The sequence below is a fragment of the Pseudophryne corroboree genome, chromosome 3 (assembly GCF_028390025.1).
Source record: "Pseudophryne corroboree isolate aPseCor3 chromosome 3, aPseCor3.hap2, whole genome shotgun sequence".
NCBI classification, from domain to species: domain Eukaryota; kingdom Metazoa; phylum Chordata; class Amphibia; order Anura; family Myobatrachidae; genus Pseudophryne; species Pseudophryne corroboree.
In genome coordinates this window covers 544,782,711-544,804,117 of record NC_086446.1, presented here as the reverse complement: position 1 = coordinate 544,804,117, position 21,407 = coordinate 544,782,711, and the positions used below count along the sequence as shown (strand labels likewise).

The 21,407-nt window shown below is 44.8% G+C and overlaps 1 protein-coding gene across 1 annotated transcript in view; it reads left to right on the top strand.

Moving 5' to 3' along the window:
- The window catches only part of LOC135058004 (L-xylulose reductase-like), a 105,030-nt gene that overhangs the window by 65,696 nt on the left and 17,927 nt on the right, over positions 1–21,407 (top strand). Inside the window, exons 3-5 of the mRNA XM_063963670.1 lie at positions 16,499–16,653; positions 19,148–19,190; positions 19,269–19,368. Coding sequence (XP_063819740.1) covers positions 16,499–16,653; positions 19,148–19,190; positions 19,269–19,368 — 298 coding nt within the window. The remainder of the gene's footprint in view (positions 1–16,498; positions 16,654–19,147; positions 19,191–19,268; positions 19,369–21,407) is intronic.

Here is a 21,407-nt window from a genome sequence, read left to right as displayed (position 1 = left end):
TATACTATCCATCCATCTACATTGTATACCTGTGGTGTTTTTTTTTTCTTTCTTCATACTAGTTTAGCAGTCTGCTGCTGACACTGTCCACCAGGTCCGTTATACAGTATATTATATTTATATATAAGCACTAAGCAGCAGTACGGTAGGCCACGGCTGTACCTACCTCTGTGTCGTCACTCGTCGTCCATAAGTATAAGTAATACTATACTATCCATCCATCTACATTGTATACCTGTGGTGTTTTTTTTTTCTTTCTTCATACTAGTTTAGCAGTCTGCTGCTGACACTGTCCACCAGGTCCGTTATACAGTATATTATATTTATATATAAGCACTAAGCAGCAGTACGGTAGGCCACGGCTGTACCTACCTCTGTGTCGTCACTCGTCGTCCATAAGTATAAGTAATACTATACTATCCATCCATCTACATTGTATACCTGTGGTGGCTTTTAGTTGTGCGCAAAATATGGAGAACAAAAATGTGGAGGTTAAAAAAATAGGGAAAGATCAAGATCCACTTCCACCTCGTGCTGAAGCTGCTGCCACTAGTCATGGCCGAGACGATGAAATGCCATCAACGTCGTCTGCCAAGGCCGATGCCCAATGTCATAGTACAGAGCATGTAAAATCCAAAACACAAAAGATCAGTAAAAAAATGACCCAAAAATCAAAATTAAAAGCGTCTGAGGAGAAGCGTAAACTTGCCAATATGCCATTTACGACACGGAGTGGCAAGGAACGGCTGAGGCCCTGGCCTATGTTCATGGCTAGTGGTTCAGCTTCACATGAGGATGGAAGCACTCATCCTCTCGCTAGAAAAAAGAAAAGACTTGCGGCAAAAGCACAGCAAAGAACTGTGCGTTCTTCGAAATCACAAATCCCAAAGGAGAGTCCAATTGTGTCGGTTGCGATGCCTGACCTTCCCAACACTGGACGGGAAGAGCTTGCGCCTTCCACCATTTGCACGCCCCCTGCAAGTGTTGAAAGGAGCACCCGCAGTCCAGTTCCTGATAGTGAAATTGAAGATGTCAGTGTTGAAGTACACCAGGATGAGGATATGGGTGTTGCTGGCGCTGGGGAGGAAATTGACAAGGAGGATTCTGATGGTGAGGTGGTTTGTTTAAGTCAGGCACCCGGGGAGACACCTGTTGTCCGTGGGAGGAATATGGCCATTGACATGCCTGGTGAAAATACCACAAAAATCAGCTCTTCAGTGTGGAAGTATTTCAACAGAAATGCGGACAACAGGTGTCAAGCCGTGTGTTGCCTTTGTCAAGCTGTAATAAGTAGGGGTAAGGACGTTAACCACCTCGGAACATCCTCCCTTATACGTCACCTGCAGCGCATTCATAATAAGTCAGTGACAAGTTCAAAAACTTTGGGCGACAGCGGAAGCAGTCCACTGACCAGTAAATCCCTTCCTCTTGTAACCAAGCTCGCGCAAACCACACCACCAACTCCCTCAGTGTCAATTTCCTCCTTACCCAGGAAAGCCAATAGTCCTGCAGGCCATGTCACTGGCAAGTCTGACGAGTCCTCTCCTGCCTGGGATTCCTCCGATGCATCCTTGAGTGTAACGCCTACTGCTGCTGGCGCTGCTGTTGTTGCTGCTGGGAGTCGATCATCATCCCAGAGGGGAAGTCGGAAGACCACTTGTACTACTTCCAGTAAGCAATTGACTGTCCAACAGTCCTTTGCGAGGAAGATGAAATATCACAGCAGTCATCCTGTTGCAAAGCGGATAACTGAGGCCTTGACAACTATGTTGGTGTTAGACGTGCGTCCGGTATCCGCCGTTAGTTCACAGGGAACTAGACAATTTCTTGAGGTAGTGTGCCCCCGTTACCAAATACCATCTAGGTTCCACTTCTCTAGGCAGGCGATACCGAGAATGTACACGGACGTCAGAAAAAGACTCACCAGTGTCCTAAAAAATGCAGTTGTACCCAATGTCCACTTAACCACGGACATGTGGACAAGTGGAGCAGGGCAGACTCAGGACTACATGACTGTGACAGCCCACTGGGTAGATGTATTGCCTCCCGCTGCAAGAACAGCAGCGGCGGCACCAGTAGCAGCATCTCGCAAACGCCAACTCGTTCCTAGGCAGGCTACGCTTTGTACCACCGCTTTCCAGAATAGGCACACAGCTGAAAACCTCTTACGGCAACTGAGGAAGATCATCGCAGAATGGCTTACCCCAATTGGACTCTCCTAGGGATTTGTGACATCGGACAATGCCAGCAATATTGTGAGTGCATTACATCTGGGCAAATTCCAGCACGTCCCATGTTTTGCACATACCTTGAATTTGGTGGTGCAGAATTATTTAAAAAACGACAGGGGCGTGCAAGAGATGCTGTCGGTGGCCAGAAGAATTGCGGGCCACTTTCGGCGTACAGGCACCGCGTACAGAAGACTGGAGCACCACCAAAAACACCTGAACCTGCCCTGCCATCATCTGAAGCAAGAGGTGGTAACGAGGTGGAATTCAACCCTCTATATGCTTCAGAGGATGGAGGAGCAGCAAAAGGCCATTCAAGCCTATATATCTGGCCATGATATAGGCAAAGGAGGTGGAATGCACCTGTCTCAAGCGCAGTGGAGAATGATTTCAACGTTGTGCAAGGTTCTGCAACCTTTTGAACTTGCCACACGTGAAGTCAGTTCAGACACTGCCAGCCTGAGTCAGGTCATTCCCCTCATCAGGCTTTTGCAGAAGAAGCTGGAGGCATTGAAGGAGGAGCTAAAACAGAGCGATTCCGCTAGGCATGTGGGACTTGTGGATGGAGCCCTTCATTCGCTTAACCAGGATTCACGTGTGGTCAATCTGTTGAAATCAGAGCACTACATTTTGGCCACCGTGCTCGATCCTAGATTTAAAACCTACCTTGGATCTCTCTTTACGGCAGACACAAGTCTGCAGAGGTTCAAAGACCTGCTGGTTGTCAAGTCAAGCGGAACGCGACCCGTCAACATCTCCTCCTTCACATTCTCTCGCAACTGGGGGTGCAAGGAAAAGGCTACGAATTCCGAGCCCACCCGCTGGCGGTGATGCAGGGCAGTCTGGAGCGACTGCTGATGCTGACATCTGGTCCGGACTGAAGGACCTGCCAACGATTACTGACAAGTCGTCTACTGTCACTGCATATGATTCTCTCACCATTGAAAGAATGGTGGAGGATTATATGAGTGACCGCATCCAAGTAGGCACGTCAGACAGTCCGTACGTATACTGGCAGGAAAAAGAGGCAATTTGGAGGCCCTTGCACAAACTGGCTTTATTCTACCTAAGTTGCCCTCCCTCCAGTGTGTACTCCGAAAGAGTGTTTAGTGCCGCCGCTCACCTTGTCAGCAATCGGCGTACGAGGTTACTTCCAGAAAATGTGGAGAAGATGATGTTCATTAAAATGAATTATAATCAATTCCTCCATGGAGACATTCACCAGCAGCAATTGCCTCCAGAAAGTACACGAGGACCTGAGATGGTGGATTCCAGTGGGGACGAATTAATAATCTGTGAGGAGGGGGATGTACACAGTGAAAGGGGTGATGAATCGGACGATGATGATGAGGTGGACATCTTGCCTCCGTAGAGCCAGTTTGTGCAAGGAGAGATTGATTGCTTCTTTTTTGGTGGGGGCCCAAACCAACCAGTCATTTCAGTCACAGTCGTGTGGCAGATCCTGTCGCTGAAATGATGGGTTCGTTAAAGTGTGCATGTCCAGTTTTTACAACATAAGGGTGGGTGGGAGGGCCCAAGGACAATTCCATCTTGCACCTCTTTTTTCTTTCATTTTTCTTTGCGTCATGTGCTGTTTGGGGAGTATTTTTTTGAAGGGCCATCCTGCGTGACACTGCAGTGCCACTCCTAGATGGGCCAGGTGTTTGTGTCGGCCACTAGGGTCGCTTAGCTTAGTCACACAGCTACCTCATTGCGCCTCTTTTTTTCTTTGCGTCATGTGCTGTTTGGGGAGTATTTTTTTGAAGGGCCATCCTGCGTGACACTGCAGTGCCACTCCTAGATGGGCCAGGTGTTTGTGTCGGCCACTAGGGTCGCTTAGCTTAGCCATCCAGCGACCTCGGTGCAAATTTTAGGACTAAAAATAATATTGTGAGGTGTGAGGTGTTCAGAATAGACTGAAAATTAGTGGAAATTATGGTTATTGAGGTTAATAATGCTATGGGATCAAAATGACCCCCAAATTCTATGATTTAAGCTGTTTTTTAGGGTCTTTTGAAAAAAACACCCGAATCCGACAAAAAAAATTCGGTGAGGTTTTGCCAAAACGCGTCCGAACCCAAAACACGGCCACGGAACCGAACCCAAAACCAAAACACAAAACCCGAAAAATTTCAGGTGCACATCACTAATTATAATATCACCTTTTCTATATTGAGCAATCTTGGAATCTAAAGAGGCGAAGAATGAGGCTTGATTAACATTAGGGGCATAGACGTTGACAAGAGTAATGGGAACATTATCAAGCTTGCCCACAATGATAAGGAATCAACCCCTTTTGTCTCTAATAATTTTGTCTGACTCCAAGTGTAAGTGGGCGGGAATTAATATAGCGACCCCTCGTTTCCTCTGGGTATGATCGCATGCATGTACAACCACTGGGTGCCGTCTAGAGCGCAATTACGGGATGGGAAGTACCTCTAAAATGCGTCTCCTGGAGGAATACCAGATCACCCCCAACCTGTTAAAAAAAAGAAATAATTTAGTCCTCTTTTGGGGGCTATTGAGACCCTTCACATTGTAAGTCAATACGTTAACCGACATAACAGTGTATATAAGAGCAGAGCTAGATCATCCCTAAGGACACATGGGTGGTCTCCTGGGGGAACAAAGGTAAGAGAAGAGACAGAAGGCAGGAAAAAGAAAAAAAGAAGAGAAGAAAGACATCGAGAACAGTGCAAACAAAACAAATACAACAATAAACCGAGCCAAAGACCCATTGTACTCACCGTACGGGTCCACATGTTTGAGCTCCCGTATGGGGTATTAAGGGAGAAATTATCTCCCTTATGCTCAAAACCGACTATACTGGCTCAGTGGAGGGCGTGGCGTCAAACACCTATGAGCCTATAAAAGAACGAACAGGGCGACCCTGGGGGGGGGGGGGGCGGAGCAACATTTGACAACAATAAGTCATATCAGAACCATGTGAACAGTAAAAACATAGACTCAATCAGATAAGCTCAGTACAAAGGAAATATAGAACCTCTAGGATATAAAACATCATTGTCGGGCGCTGGGGGGGGGGGGGTAAGTTGAGTTTCAAGAGAAGCTAGTGGGCATCTTCCTTGGATCGTGCCAGTAGCCTCTTCCCATCAAGCTGTACTATCAAGGCAAAGGGATAACCCCATCTGTAGCGGATTTGATTCTCCCTGAGGATCTGGGTGTATTCCTTCAGATCGAAACGCCTCTTAAGAGTAATAGGGGATAAGTCCTGAAACACCAGCAGCTTATGCGTTTCAAACAGACACAAGTCCTTGTTACGAGCAGCAGTCAGAACTCTGTCCTTAGTTTTAAAATAATGACAGCGTAAGACCACATCTCTCGGAAGGGAGGATGATGACGGTTTCTGGAATAGGGAGCGGTGAGCTCTATCTAGGAGGAAAAGCTCAGGTGGAGTGTCTGGCAGGAGATGTTGAAAAAAGCGTATGAGGAAATCTTCCAGTTGAGCTGGTTCCACCGACTCTGGGATATGTTTAATACGCAGATTGTTACGTCTTGCGCGATTATCGGCGTCCTCCTGTTGATCTTGGAGGAGGTAAATGTCTTCCTGCATAACATAGACAGAGTGTTCCATCTCTTGCTGGAAATTGATAACTTCATCAATTTTCTGTTCGAGCACCGAGGTCCGAGAGCTCATCCTTGAGACCAGAGATGGCTTTGTGGATCTCCGAGTGAAAAGCCTGTTTCAACGACTTCATCTCATTAAGAATAGAGGAAATGCAGTCTTTCATGGAAGAGTCCAGCACAGGCAATTCTTCCTCTGATTCCGAAATAGGAGCCGGTTGTGGGGCAGATGGCGGCTTAGATGAGTTAGGCTTCATTTTAGAAATAAAGGAAGTCAAATCAGCGGATGGCGCAGATTTTTTGGATCTAGGCATGGTGTATGACAGTCCCGGAAATGGAGAGTGATCATAAATCAAAACTGAGCAATAGCGTAGTAAGTTAGTGATCTATTATATTACGTGTAGTGAAAATAAACATGGAGCCCCCAGGACAGCATCTCTTATGATTTAGCGGAGCATTGCCCTGCGCAGTTGCAGCAAATTCTCCTAATACACTCTAAATTGGCTGAAAGATAATGTCCAGCAGGGTAGAGGCTGCAATCCCTGTGGCAGCAGTGTTACTGCAAAGGTTCATCTATTTGGACCACAAGATGGTGTCAAAACAGTGAAACAGAGTACACTGTCCCCCGTTTTTGGTAATATAGCAGAGAAAAATAACCTGTTATGGGGAGAATCTCAGGGGGATGCCAAGTACTGTATGCAGGGTAAAGTGGAGGAGGAGACTCTGTGTACCTTCCCTTTAGAAAAATCCCAGCATTTCTGAGGCATGAACTGCAGCTCTTAGTTTGCTGTGCGGTACCTGAGAGTCTCTCCAGCTGGTCAGGGCTTCTTGCTGGGGGAGAGCCTTGGAAGCCTGAAGCGTTTCCTCCACACCAAGTGTCCCGGCGTGCAGAGGGAGAGATTAGATGGCCGCTGTCAGGAGCGCGCCCCCCCCCCCCAGCCCTCACCTCTGCGTCCAAACGGGAAGGTTCGGGCGGCCGCTGATCAGTGAGCCGGCAGGCAGGAGATCTCTGTATGTGGCCGAGGAGGTGGCGGATGGAAGCCGGTGCTGCGCTCTCCAGTCAGTCTGTCCCCGGTAAGCGTCTTGGGAGATCCGTCCTCGGCAGTCTCCAAACTCGGGGCCGCGGCTGTAGGGAGACAGGCAGGCCGCAATCTGCAGGGGCTCCCGGAGTGCCCCCTGAATCCGCGGGCCGTGCCATGCAGCTGCCGTGGGGATCAGCAAAGGGAGGGATTGTGGCAGCTCAAACACTAAGTTATGGGGTGTAGGAGAAGGTCATAGGCAGGAGCTCAGTGATGGCACGTCTTTCTCCTCGGACAGTCAGGCCACGCCCCCCAATCTGTAATATTTTAGAAGAAGAGCGCTCGGGAATATTTTAAGAGACCTGGAAAACCCAATCCACCCTCAAGTCTGGGTAGTTGGAGTCTAATCTTCGAAATTCTTTTTTTTTTTTTTTTTTGCCAGATAAACTTCCTAAACAATTTTGTGGCTTCAGTAATATTCGAAAGTGAAAGAGTAATGGCCAACATTTGCATTATATAGGTGAGTTTTGGTAAAATCATGGACCTAATGACTTCCACTCTACCCAGAAGAGAAAGAGGCAGGTTTTGCCAATTATCCAGTGATTTCACTAAGGCAAGTAGCACTGGTGTGTAATTAAGTTTATGCAAAAGTGAAGTTGTGTGAGGAACATTAATACCTAGATATTTTAAATGTGTTGGCATTATTTTGATAGCGTCCAGTTGGTCTTTCGGCGGCAGAGAAGGGGGTGGGCCTTTAAGGATCAACATTTTGGATTTGTTAATGTTGATTTTATATCCTGAGTACATACTGAATTGTTTTATGATATCAAACACTATAGGAATGGAGTGACTAGTGTTAGATAAAAACAGTAACATATTGTCTGCGAATAAAGCAAGATGGAGATCAATATTCCCAATTCGAATACCCTGATATAAGGGGGAGTGCCTCAAAGCAATAGCCAAGGGTTCTAAGGCCACAGCAAATAGGAGGGGCGAAAGTGTGCAACCCTGCCTGGTACCCCTCAGTATGGGGAAGCCATCTGAAAGCAAGTCATAGCATATTATTTGAGAAGATGGGGCAGTATACAACATGCGGAGGAATGAGATGAATTGCATGGGGAATCCGAAGTGAGTCAAGGAATCATATACGTGGTCCCAGTGCACCATGTGAAATGCTTTCTCAGCATCCAAAGTAAATATGGCCCTTGGCATGTTTGACATGGTACACTGGGAGTCCTCTACCACTGCAAGGACCCTATGTATGTTCACAATTGGGTTCCTACCAATGATGAAACCAGTCTGATCCCAGTGTATCACTGTGGGTAAAATCAGTTTCTGTGTAATTTTCGTTGAGAGTAGCTTATAATAGTCAGACGTAAAACCGTCCGGGCCGGGAGCCTTGGCCGCTTTGAGGCCTGAGATTGCTCTTGTGACTTCATGCCCTGTAATAGGGCAAATAAAGAGTTACTGTGGTCAGCAGATATCTGAGGTATCGCATAAGGCCGAAGGCGGTGAGGAATATAATGCTGTATAGTAGGTAGCAAGTATAGATGCAGTGTGTGTGTGTTAGAGGTGGACAGAGAGCCATCAGACTTTTTAAATGGATGAATGGTGGCCGGGGGACGTTGGCCTCTCAATAAATTAGTTAATAATTTACTAGATTTGTTCCAAAACCTATGAAACCTATATTCCCTGTGAAATGTATAGGATGCCTCCATTTTGGAAAAAAGCCCATCAAATAAAACCTTAGCTACGCTGTAAGATTGTTTATTAGTATGAGTGGAGGCTGCCTTATAGAGATGAAAAGCATCTGTTAACTTACTCTGGGCCTGCATATATTCTTGAAGAAATTTCTTCTTAGAGGAGGCAGTGAGCGATATAATATGGCCTCGCATAGTGGCTTTGGAGGACTGCCAATAGAGCATGGGGTCGTCCGTACAAAAAGCAGCATTATGGTGGTGAAAATCCTCCCAAGTAGTATTGATAGATTGTCTAAGTGTCGGGGAACTGGCTACAGTAGAGGGGCAACGCCAAGATATGACTTGGCTTTTTTCTCGCACTTTACACTAGTCCAGGCAGACCACAGCGTGGTCCGAAAGGGAGATTGGTTCAATTTCAACTTTGGGCATATAGAGCAAAAGGGAGTGCGATGCTAAAATATAGTCAATACGGGACATACTGTAGTGCCTTATGCTGCCGAGAGACAAGTGAACTCTCTATCAATTGGGTGTAACATACTCCAAATATCCAAGAGGTGTAAACGCTTTGCCAACGCTGGGTCTCCAAATTTGGGAGGTTTTCCACCTCCTTCCCTAGGAATTTGTTTATCAAGTTGACCTGAGGAGATGAGATTAAAATCTCCAGACATGATTATCAGCAAATGTGAGGAGTCAGCAGAGTCAGCAAAGATTGGAAAAAGCTCCTATCATAAATATTGGGTGCATAAACATTACAGTATACAAATTGTTGTTTCTCAATAAAAACATGACAAAGGACATATCGGCCACTGGGGTCAACAGTAATATACTGTATAACAATAGGTAAGTGTTGCCGTGCCAAAATGATTACCCCACGAGCTTTCGATGAGAAGGACGCTGCCTGTAGGAGAGCCAGGTCTATATGCAATTTTGAAAGATACATAAGAATTTTCTTGCGTTTTTGAGGGGGATTTATCCCACCCACATTCCAGCTACCAATCTTAATCATTGACATCTATGATAAGTAACAGTGGACACAGCATGCATATCCATCTTACCCAATCCATTATCAGTAAAGTCACAGTAGTAGTAATCCCAGTTGTCAGAACGTATACCTGTTGGGAGGGGAGGACACACTAGGGAGAAAAAGGGGGTACACACAGAAAAAATACAAAGAGAAACATGAAAATGAAAGAAAAGATATAGAAAAATGAGCAACGAGCTCTCAGATCCATTGGATATCAACTTCACAGGATCAATAGATAAAGGTAGGCATCAAAACAGAACATGTAAAGCCCCTAAGCAACAGCCTGTGAACGGTACGGCTACAAACTCAGCAAACATCCAGTGCACATCCCAGAGATGGGTGTGAAGGTTCCTGATTACAAAGGACATGGCTGGTGCAGAACAGTATATGCAGTCAATAAATGGAGAAGCCACATAGGAAAGTGACCATAATACTAGTCAATGAGGAAATAGCAAAGCAGTGGCGTGGGAGTTCTAAATTTAGATACGATGAGTGCAAACAAACAGGATATATAAATCATTCGAAGGGGGATTCATCAGCTGATTCCTCACGTTAAAAGTCCTCGGCATCCTGAGCAGATGTAAAGTCCTGAAAAGAGCCACCACAAAACAGGCATAAATGAGCAGGATACAGAAGGGCAAACTTTTGATTAGACTGTACCAGTTTGGAGCATATCGGGAAGAAGGCTTTGCATGCCTTAGACAACTCAGCCAAGTATTCTTGAAATATGAGTACTTTGTGACCCTGCCAGGAGCTATTCCTCTGTTTGCGAGACGCCAACCATAATGCTTCTTTGTGTAGATAATTCAGCACTCTAAAGATAACTGCACATGGTCTGTCTCCCTCTTGGGTGCGAGCAGGGCCTATCCTTTGTGCACGTTTAACTATGAGTTCAGCACAGGAGTCCTGGACATTCAATAGTGTAAGTAAGGTAGTGCGGATGAAATCATAAAGTTCTTGCCATTTAAGGGATTCTGGCAATCCTATGATGCGAAGATTGTTTTGAAGGATCTATTTTCCAGGTCGTCAATCTTGTTTTGTATGTGGTAAATAGATTTAGTTTGATGTGCAACAGTAGTTTTCATAGCAGTCACATCAGAAAAAGTCTCGCCCAGTTTATGCTCTGAGTCTAGGACTCACTGAGTGAGTTGAGAGAGCTGCCTGTTTGTGCTTTCAGAAAATGACCTTTGGCAGCTCTGATAGCATTCACCATATCATTATATGTAACCGGAGCATCAGGGGGAGAAAGTACCTTATCCCCACGATCTGGGGCTTCAGAGGCTGATTCCCTGCTGCTGTGGTCCGGCGAGGGTATTGGGGAAGAGACCCATTGCAAGTCTGTGGATGAGCCTGCAGGCAGGAGGTCCCGCTGATCAGCATCCAGAGCCATCTTGGATTCCACCCTGCGCTGCTCCTTCTGTTTCTTGTGCTTTCCAGAAGTCATCTGTGGCAGCAAAAACTTGTCCATACAGTGGACAAAGTATAAGGTACACTGGGGGAGCCGGGAGAGCCAATTTGGAGGCTATAAAGTCTTGTAAAAGGTAAGATGCAGGTGGATTGCAGCAGAGCTCACTCTCTCAGCTGCCTCATATACAGCAGCTGGAACAGGAAGTCGGTTCTGCAGGATTTTGTAAAATATGATCTTGAGATTAGGAGGCAACTCAATGATGGTTCACCTATGAGAAAGTTCCCTTTAGTCCTATGGTTAGGATTAAGAGGGAGGTTGATCAGTTGATTGACCTCGCTAGCACCAACGGCTGGATTGATGAAATATTGGCCAAATTCCTCAGATTATATCACCCATTGTGCCCAATACTATATACATTGCCAAAGGTGCATAATTCCCTAATCGATCTCCCAGGTAGATCATTTCGGCTAGGGGATCACTTCTACAGCCTTTGGGTCAACTGGTGGACCACTATTTGCAACCTTGTGTTAAGAATATTGGAAGTTATGTGCAAGACACGGGTGATTTCCTCAAAGGTATTAGAGCATTGAGAGATTTACCTGACAAGTATCTTTTGGCAACTATGGATGTAAGTTCACTCTATACCAAGATTCCACATCAGGGAGGTATAGAATCTGTAAAGCAGTCTTTGATTAAAGGTCCTTATACTGGCCCACCCATTGAATTTGTTGTGGCTCTACTTGAGAAGGTGTTGGTATTGAATCATTTTTTGTACCAAGATGAGTACTTTATGTAGGTACAGCCATGGGCTCAAACCTGGCACGTACATACGCCAATATCTATATGGATCACTATGAGAATCGTTATATTATGGAGAACTATGGGCATGATATTGCTTACTATTGGCGCTTCATTGACTATATTTTTATTGTTTGGTGATCAGTTGCTGCTAAGTTTTTTGGTTGATTAATTGAATACCCTAGATACCCCAATTCATTTTACAGCCTCCATTAATAAATCACAAATGAACTTTCTGGATGTCACGGTGTTTCAAAAGGTTGGGAGGTTGGCATATACTCTCTATCAGAAAGACACAGACCACAATACATTGCTACAGGCTACAAGCTATCATCCCGATGAGTTAAAAAAACGGGCTTCCAGTCTCTCAATTTATGCGCATTCTACGCAATAATTCAGAGTTGGACTTAGCTGAGATCCAATTGTTGGAGGTCAAGCAGAGATTTCCGGATCATGGCTATAAGTCAAAGACCATTAATAAGTGCCTCACCAGGGCAAGAAGGTTATATAAAAATGGAAGAGAAAATCCTTATCCAAATACTGAAGGTGGTAGGATGGTGGCCAGTGTGAAATGTGATACCAAACTGAGCACTGTCAAGAAGTCCATAAAAAAACACTGGCCGTTGCTACATACTGACCCACAGATGGGTTCACTGAACCCTAAACCATTATTCGGTGTTCGGAGAGGGTCAAATCTAAGGGATCTATTATATTGCAAAAACCCAGACGTATCAAGACCAGATACAACAGGTTGGTTATCATCCCAGAAAGGGTTTTATCATTGCTTGGGCTGTGCAACATGTACATCAATTATCACTGCATGGTCATTCCAGCATCCACATAGTGGTGAAAGAATTACCTTAAATTGTAGATTAACGTGCCAGATGGACCATGTCATCTGTTTCCTACAGTTCCCCTGTGGCTTGATCTATGTGGATAAAACCACAAGGACTTTCCGCGAGCGGATGATGCAACACCGCTTGGATATACATTTGGCATTTGCTAAACAAAACACAGATAAGCCAGTAGCAGCTCATTTTTTAAAATTAGGATATCAAATTTCTCCATTGAGGTACATGATAATAGAGTTCCTTTTTCAAAAAGAGTAGGAGATCGTGGTCTGCTCCTCCTGAAAAAAAAAATTCCTGATGGATTCATAGATTGGACACGGTGGCCCCTAGGGGGCTAAATTAATGCAACCATCTCAATATTTTTCTTTAAAAAAAATTCTTCTTTAAATTTTCCTGATTGTCTGACTTGAAGTGATATGGTATATTATACCCTTGGATGCCTCTCTTAAGTAATTATATGTGTTATGTGTGATTTGGGTATTTGTTTTTAATAAGTATGTGTTTTTACTGTAATGCAGCTCCTCCTGATACACTTGGCATTTAGCGTAACTAGCCAGCCTTTTCCCATTGTGTTGCTGTATATAACATTCTTTAGAACAGCTGTGCGTTCCAATACTCAAAGCGTTCCTTCTTTAAGCGTTTTGAAAATGAACAGTTAAAAAAAAAAAACAGTTCCTGCATTGGACTGAACTTAATCATCTTCCCTTTTCTTCTCATCCTCAGGTATGTTCAAATGTCCCTATGTAATCTGGCTATTGCTATCTGCACCTATTCAAAACTTCCATATTTTAAAAAAAGTATGTTCAAATGTCCCTATGTAATCTGGCTATTGCTATCTGCACCTATTCAAAACTTCCATATTTTAAAAAAAGTATGTTCAAATGTCCCTATGTAATCTGGCTATTGCTATCTGCACCTATTCAAAACTTCCATATTTTAAAAAAAGTATGTTCAAATGTCCCTATGTAATCTGGCTATTGCTATCTGCACCTATTCAAAACTTCCATATTTTAAAAAAAGTATGTTCAAATCATTTGTTAGACAGTTTTTGTGATTTTTGCTTTTGTTTGTAATGTAAAATACCTGTGTTTCAAAGCTTGGTCAGTGCCGCATATTTAATTAAGGCTCACTGGGCTGGTGTTTGTTTAATCAATCAGTGTGTAATGTAACACCTTTGATTGGTGGAACATATGCCTCAGCTGTAGTTGGGTCAATTTCCCATAGTATTTCTTTAACTTTAACCATGCACAGCTGTGCATGTCAGCTGTGCGTTCCAATACTCAAAGCGTTCCTTCTTTAAGCGTTTTGAAAATGAACAGTTAAAAAAACAGTTGAACAAACATTGAAAAGCATCAAGAAAGAAATCTGGAACATTATGCGGCCTGTCCTCACCTCTGCCATGAGAACACCAGGACCAATGCCTACTACTTCTGTGTCCAAGAACATCATGACTGCCCCCAGGACTACCCCCAAGCTCAGCAGGGAACTGAGGGACGTGCGCATCAGGACCAGACTTTGCTGGGTCAGTTCCATTGGACATTAGTGTGCACCCCACATTCTCACACCCACCCACACTGCTCTCATGAGACCAGGACATTTATCTTTTTCACAAAATAATGTTAGTACAGCTTTTTTTTTTTTTTCCAGCAAATGTGTCTTTCTCTTCTCTTTCTTCTTACACGGTACTTCCACCCCACTGTGTGCTATTCCCGTAAATGTGTACCTCCATTGGTTGCACACCCTGCCAGCAGTAACCTATGCAGTGCGCCCCACATGGCTGCCTCGGGTGGTTCCCCTGTGGGCGGGGTGTGCTTCATTTGGATCTTTCCATGCAGGGTATAGCATACTCCTACACACGTGTCAGTTCTCCCATACATGCATTTGGCCCCTGTATGGCTCATCTCCCTCTGTGTAACCTTGTAGTGCGCCCAACATGGCTGCCTTATCTGGTGCGCTTGTGGATGGGATGAAAAATGTGTGGACCTGATGTTTCTATTGGAACCCTACTCTGAACTTAAGGACTCTGCAATCTCCCCATTTTGTGTTCTCTTCTAGGGGTGGACTATTCCACCGTGGGTAATCCTACGCAGTGCGCCTAAGATGGCTGCCGCACCTGGTGCCTTGTGATGGTGGAATACACAACCCCTGGAGGTTATTACTCAAAATGCCTACACCAATCATGCATTATTCCTTCTGTGTCTTTGTCTGTGTGGTTTATCTTTTGATGTAATGCTTAAATCTTCTGTATTATGTGCATTGTGTGAGTTCTAGTTGGCGCCGCGGATGGCTGCCTCGGTGCTGCTCTGCCAAGCAGCCTTAGTTTTTAGTCTTAAATGTATAAATATGTCTACTGTACAGTTGCATATGTGCAGTATGAACTCATATGTGTAATGTATGCTACTTTTTTTTTTGTCCTCCATGTTGCTGCTTGGCAATGCATTGTACCACAAAGAATTCCTAGTGTACGTGAGTACACCTGGCCAATAAAGCTGATTCTGATTCTGATATGCATGACTATAGATCTTTTGCACAAAGAAAATGTGTTCAAAGGTACATTGTATATACAGCTCAACTTCCTGCAGTGTTGAAACGCCAACAGGAAGTATTGAATAGCGCTGTTACACTTGCCTCCAGCTTTGTGGAAAACATGCGGCTCGACTTCCGGTCACGGTGGAACGCAGACCAGAAGTTCAGGTGCCGCGATCACCGGATAGCGGCCAAAGTGAGTTAACGCTTTAATCTGGGCTGATGATTTAGCGGCGCTGCCGCTGGTTATGCTGATATGCTCTATAGATGTATTACAGTAGTGCTTTGCTTGATATATTTGTTACTCCACTTCTGGTAGTGATGGCGGAAATGGGTGTAGCTATGTGATCACTGATTGCCGGGGGTATATAAGGAGGACCTGTATTCATGGGTAGGTACTCCTGCCTCTCTGTGGGATTGTGTCTTGAGGAAGGTCACTGTCCGTGACCAAAACGTTGACTGCTGTAATGGCTTCCACTTTGTAAATAAACCTTCAATGCATTTTGCTGCAAAGACCCTGGTGAGTGCCTATTTTGGTGAGAATAATATATATATATATATATATATATATACTGTGTGTGTATATATATATATATATATATATATACACTGTATATATATATACTGTATATATATATATATATATATATATATATATATAAACAAGGAGACTCCCTTTTAGCCACGCTAACGTCAGGTTTTAAGCTGCACCTTTTAGGTAACCCCCTGCTGATGGAGGCAAAGTTAACAAATAGATGAAATAGATACATTAGATGCACTAATATATTGTTTTGTCAGTATTAGTGATCAATATACCTTTTGCAAATGGTAATTCAATGTTACAATATAATAAAGTAATTAGGAAACTAACATCACATTGGATACCTGAAAATTTATTCCTGGTATAAAAACAGAAGAATTAAAATGTGTTTTTTAAAACATTATACAAATAATGCATGTTATTTTACATACATAGTAACATTATAACCTGTCTTATTTCAAAAGGGTGCATTGTTAGGCTATCACCTCACCCTTGCGGGTGTGAGCTCTATAGGTGAAATCCGCTTTTGAAGATACAGGTAATTATACAATTGATCCGAGAACAACCCTACGTGTTTCGTCCCCTCGGGACTTCATCAGGGGTATAATTCAAAATGATATGTTAAATATACTCTCAACGAAGATTTGTAATCTCAGAAAAGGTTGATTTTGCCATGTGAATGATTGCCACTTAAAAAAAAAAAAAAACAGGAGAATTCTCCCAAAATCTCTCACTTTCTGACTCTCCCACCCTATTACATTCGCCCCATATGACTAAATAACTGTCTGAGCCGGAGATATTTATTTTCCTTCCTACAGTGCCCTGGAGTAGAGACAGTGTGTGTAGACCTGGGTGACTGGTCAGCGACAGAGGCTGCCCTCAAATCGGTGGGTCCCATAGACCTTTTGGTGAACGATGCAGGAATTGCTTTAGCAGACCCTTTCCTTGAAATTACAAAGGAAGCATTTGACAGGTACTTGCGCTAATTTATACCAGTACAGGAGTAGTCTAAATCTAAAAAAAGATATTTTTAGAATTTGTTTAAAGTTCTAATAATAATGACATCCTCCAGATAGTAATGCAAAATACATTTCTGCAAAAATATTGCAACTTTTTCATTACTCTCACATGAGGTATGCAGTCATTGTCATCATTCAGAATGTCGACACTGTATATCGAATGATTTTAAATGTCGACAACTTTGTTCATAATTCAAAATGTCAGCATTAACAAAAAGTCAACATTATGCACTTGTACATCAAGAACATATCAGGATTAGTGTTAGGCTGGGTTTGAGTTACCTAGATAGTACTGTCCACATGCATAATATTGACATATTCACACTGTCAGTGTCGCCATTGTAAACGTCCACATGTCAGAGGTGGACATGGAGGCCCTATCATTATTCTTACTGTTTAAATGCATTGGGTATATGCAGGGCTGTAACTACGTGTGTGCCAAGTGGGCTTGGCACACAGCGCAGTTGCCCTGAGGGCGCACGGCCAGCGGCATGTAATGAGTCAAATTGACTCATTACATGCCTCTGAAGTCTGCGCCGTGCGCCGCCGCCGCGCTGTGGAGGAGAGCTACAGCACCGGGCAGGTGAGAAGGAGGAGGAGGGAGGGGGACTGGAGCCGCAGCAGCGCTATTTCATTGGTAGTAAGCGCCGCTGCAGCATCCCCCTCTCCTTCCATATTGGCTGCCCGGCGCTGCTGTGGATGCTGGGATGCTGTTCCTCCATCCCAGCATCCACAGCAGTGCCGTGCAGCCAATACGGAAGGAGAGCGGGATGCTGCAGCGGCGCTTACTACCAATGCTGCAGCAGCGCGGCTCCAGTCCCCCTCCCTCCTCCTCCTTCTCACCTGCCTGCACCGAGGGAGCTGCACGAGGAGCCTGTCAGCGGGGAGATGGTAAGTATGTATCTCTCTTTCTCTCTCTCTCTCTCAGGGGGACGCCGTCTGCCATAATGTGTAAAAAGGGGGCCTGGCTGCCGCAATGTGTAAAAAGGGAGACTGGCTGCCGCAATGTGTAAAAAGGGGGCCTGGCTGCCGCAATGTGTTAAAAGGGGGCCTGGCTGCCGCAATGTGTAAAAAGGGGGAATGGCTGCCGCAATGTGTAAAAATGGGGACTGGCTGCCGCAATGTGTAAAAAGGGGGACTGGCTGCGGCAATGTGTAAAAAGGGGGACTGGCTGCCGCAATGTGTATAAAGGGGGACACCGTCTGCCGTAATGTGTAAAAACGGGGACGCTGTCTGCTGTAATGTGTAAAAAGGGGACGCTGTCTGCCGTAATGTTAAAAAAGGGGACGCTGTCTGCTGTAATGTATAAAAAAGGGGACGCTGTCTGCCGCAATGTGTAAAAAGGGGGACTGGCTGCCGCAATGTGTTAAAAGGGAGACTGTCTGCTGTAATGTGTAAAAAGGGGGACGCTGTCTGCTGTAATGTATAAAAGGGGCTCTACCTGGTGTAGTGGCGCTACTGTGCAGCGTAATTTGAATAATGTAGACTACTGTGCACCGTAGTATGAATTGCTATTATTTTGTGGCCACGCCCCTTCCCCATGAAGCCACGCCCCTATATATTTTTCACGCGCACTGCCCCTATCTTACATGGGGGGGGGGCACCAATGTCGTTTCTTGCACACAGCGCTAAAATGCCTAGTTACGGCACTGGGTATATGATCTAGGGGGGGCGAGTGCAACTAAGTCCCTTGCCAGCTCGCTGCACTCACCACAGGTTCTATTCCCACTCTATGGGTGTCGTGGACACCCACGAGTGGGAATAGCCCTTTGCCCCCTGCCGGCATTCTGGCAGCCGGGATCCCAGCTGCGGTATGCTAACCGCCGGGAACATAACTACATCCCATCTACATCATGGTCCTAATTCAGACCCGATCACTGTAGTGTTAAATCACAAGGTGGCCGATTATCGAACGACTGCGCATGCATACGGATTGTAATGTGCACGTGTGAGGCCAAACTGTGCAAGAAATCAAGGTCTTTTTTGAGGCTGATTGACAGAAAGCGGACGTCTGGGGGGTGCTAACTGTCCATTTTCTGGGAGTGTTAGGAAAAAAGCAAGCGTTCCCAAGCGTTTTCAGGGAGGGTGTGTGATGTCAGCTACGGCACGATCAGCCTGTTTGTATCGCACTGTAGGATAAGTCCTGGGCTATGCACAGACTGGAAAAATAATTCTATGGTGAGTGAGTTGCAAACGGATTTGCAGCTGGCCTGCGTTTGCAAACTTTGCGCACGACATACGCATACTTGCATGGAGCAGATTTTCACTCTGTCTAGGTAGCAAACCTCTGCAAAATTGCAGAGGAGTGATCAGGTCTGAATTAGGCCCCATATACCAATTACCAAACTCGCATTTGAAACTAATTTCTTTTCACATGCAATTTCTTTAAGTCAGAAAATGTCTTATCTGCGCATTATTAATTCTATATCATCATACTATCATTTTTAGGAGCTTTGCAGTGAATGCTAGAGCTGCAATTTTGGTATCACAGGTAAGCCATACATAATACAGCACAATAGCAAGACTTACACATCTTCATAGTAAACGGTCTCCTTATCTCTCCCATCAGATTGTCGTCCGTCAGATGATTGAACGGGGAGTGCCTGGTGCTATTGTCAATGTGTCCAGTCAGGCATCCCAGGCAGCAATAGCAGATCACGCTGTCTACTGTAAGCATAAAACTGGAATCTACTTATTCAGGAAGGAAGTCCACTGAGTTTAACCTTGTACCCCAAGCATTTTTACTAATACTGTATATACTATAGCAAAATGGAAAAATCAGAATGATTTTTTTGTATGATATTGTACATATTAGATCCATCAGGAAATTTGGCTGTTTAAATAAGAATGTAAAATAATCCCCTTATTATGTGGTGTAATTATTGCATTTTGATTTTTTAGTAAAGTGAATTAATTGTCTTGGATCACAGCCTTCTAATCTTTTAACCTTGTATTATTTGCATAAAAAATCTGAAGTAGTAATTTCTTCTTCTTCTTCTTCTTCTTCTTCTTCTTCTGCTTCTTCTTCTAGCTCAGAATTGTTTCTTTTTTTATCAGATTATGGCCCTCATTCCGAGTTGTTCGCTCGGTAAAAATCTTCGCATCGCAGCGATTTTCCGCTTAATGCGCATGCGCAATGTTCGCACTGCGACTGCGCCAAGTAAATTTGCTATGCAGTTAGGAATTTTACTCACGGCTTTTTCATCGTTCTGGAGATCGTAATGTGATTGACAGGAAATGGGTGTTACTGGGCGGAAACAGGCCGTTTTATGGGCGTGTGGGAAAAAACGCTACCGTTTCCGGAAAAAACGCAGGAGTGGCTGGAGAAACGGAGGAGTGTCTGGGCGAACGCTGGGTGTGTTTGTGACGTCAAACCAGGAACGACAAGCACTGAACTGATCGCAGATGCCGAGTAAGTCTGGAGCTACTCAGAAACTGCTACGAGGTGTGTAATCGCAATATTGCGAATACATCGTTCGCAATTTTAAGATGCTAAGATTCACTCCCAGTAGGCGGCGGCTTAGCATGAGCAAATCTGCTAAAATCCGCTTGCGAGCGAACAACTCGGAATGAGGGCCAATGTAAATAAGAGCCCTTTAAGCCTGACACACTATACAAATATGCAGATTCGTTGGTAAAATGATACCGAATAAGGGTTAAATAGCTATCACTATTTATATTTTATATATATATATATATATATATATATATATATCTCCTATATAATCGCCCAGAACTGTGACTCTGCCTGTGTCTCTAACGCTGGACGTGGCTAGGAGCTCTCATTGGGTTAGCAGCAGGTCTATCACACCTAGTCCACAGCTGATTGGACGAGGAACGCCCTCCCACACAGGTTACATCCAATCGGAGGCTCTGCCCTTTGGCTGCTGTGTTTTCCCAGAGCAGGATTAACAATGGGGCTGATGGAGCTGCAGCTCCAGCCCCACACCCCAAAATAGGCCCACTGCATCTGCAGCAACATACCCTCCAACAATTTACACATAAACATTGCTACAAATTCCAAAAGGAGGCGTAGCCACGGGTCCAGCGGTGTGGCCACGCCCCTTTTCCTATACTTTCACTGGAAATTTGGAGAGTCAAAAATTGGTACAGACCATAAAAAAAAAAGGTACTGTACCTGCCTAAAAGGTACAGCTGGAGGGTATGCCACTGCATCTGCAGCAAGTCTCTGCGCTGTAGATAGGGAGAAAAAAAAACTGTTACTGCAGCATCCTATGTCCTGCTGCCAGTCTGCCTGCCCCCTCCGGCATCAACAATCCCCACTCCCTAGCCGCAGCGCAGGTGGAATAAAGGCTGCTGCGACCACCGGCATAGATGTGTATGAAAGCGTTGCAGCAGAAGGCTTTCATAGCCCTCCCTGCGTTGCATACTCTCTGAGTCCCGGAGCCTCCTCTGCGCATGATATCACAGAAGTACCTCCCCGCCACAGCCGTACCCAGATCCCCAGAGGCCCTGACTCCGCAACACAGCACCTGGGCTGCCGCCCTGGAAGCCCTAAGATGGCTAATGTAATGGATAGAGTGGGTGATATCGTGGAGGGTAATGTATGGACGCAGAATCAATGTAAAAGGTGACAGTGCTGTGCAGTGCAGTGGGTGTGCAGTCAGGGCCGGTGCTAGGGTGTTCGGCACCCTCCTGCAAACTATAAATTTGCACCCTCGCATACTTTACAAAAGGACACCGCACA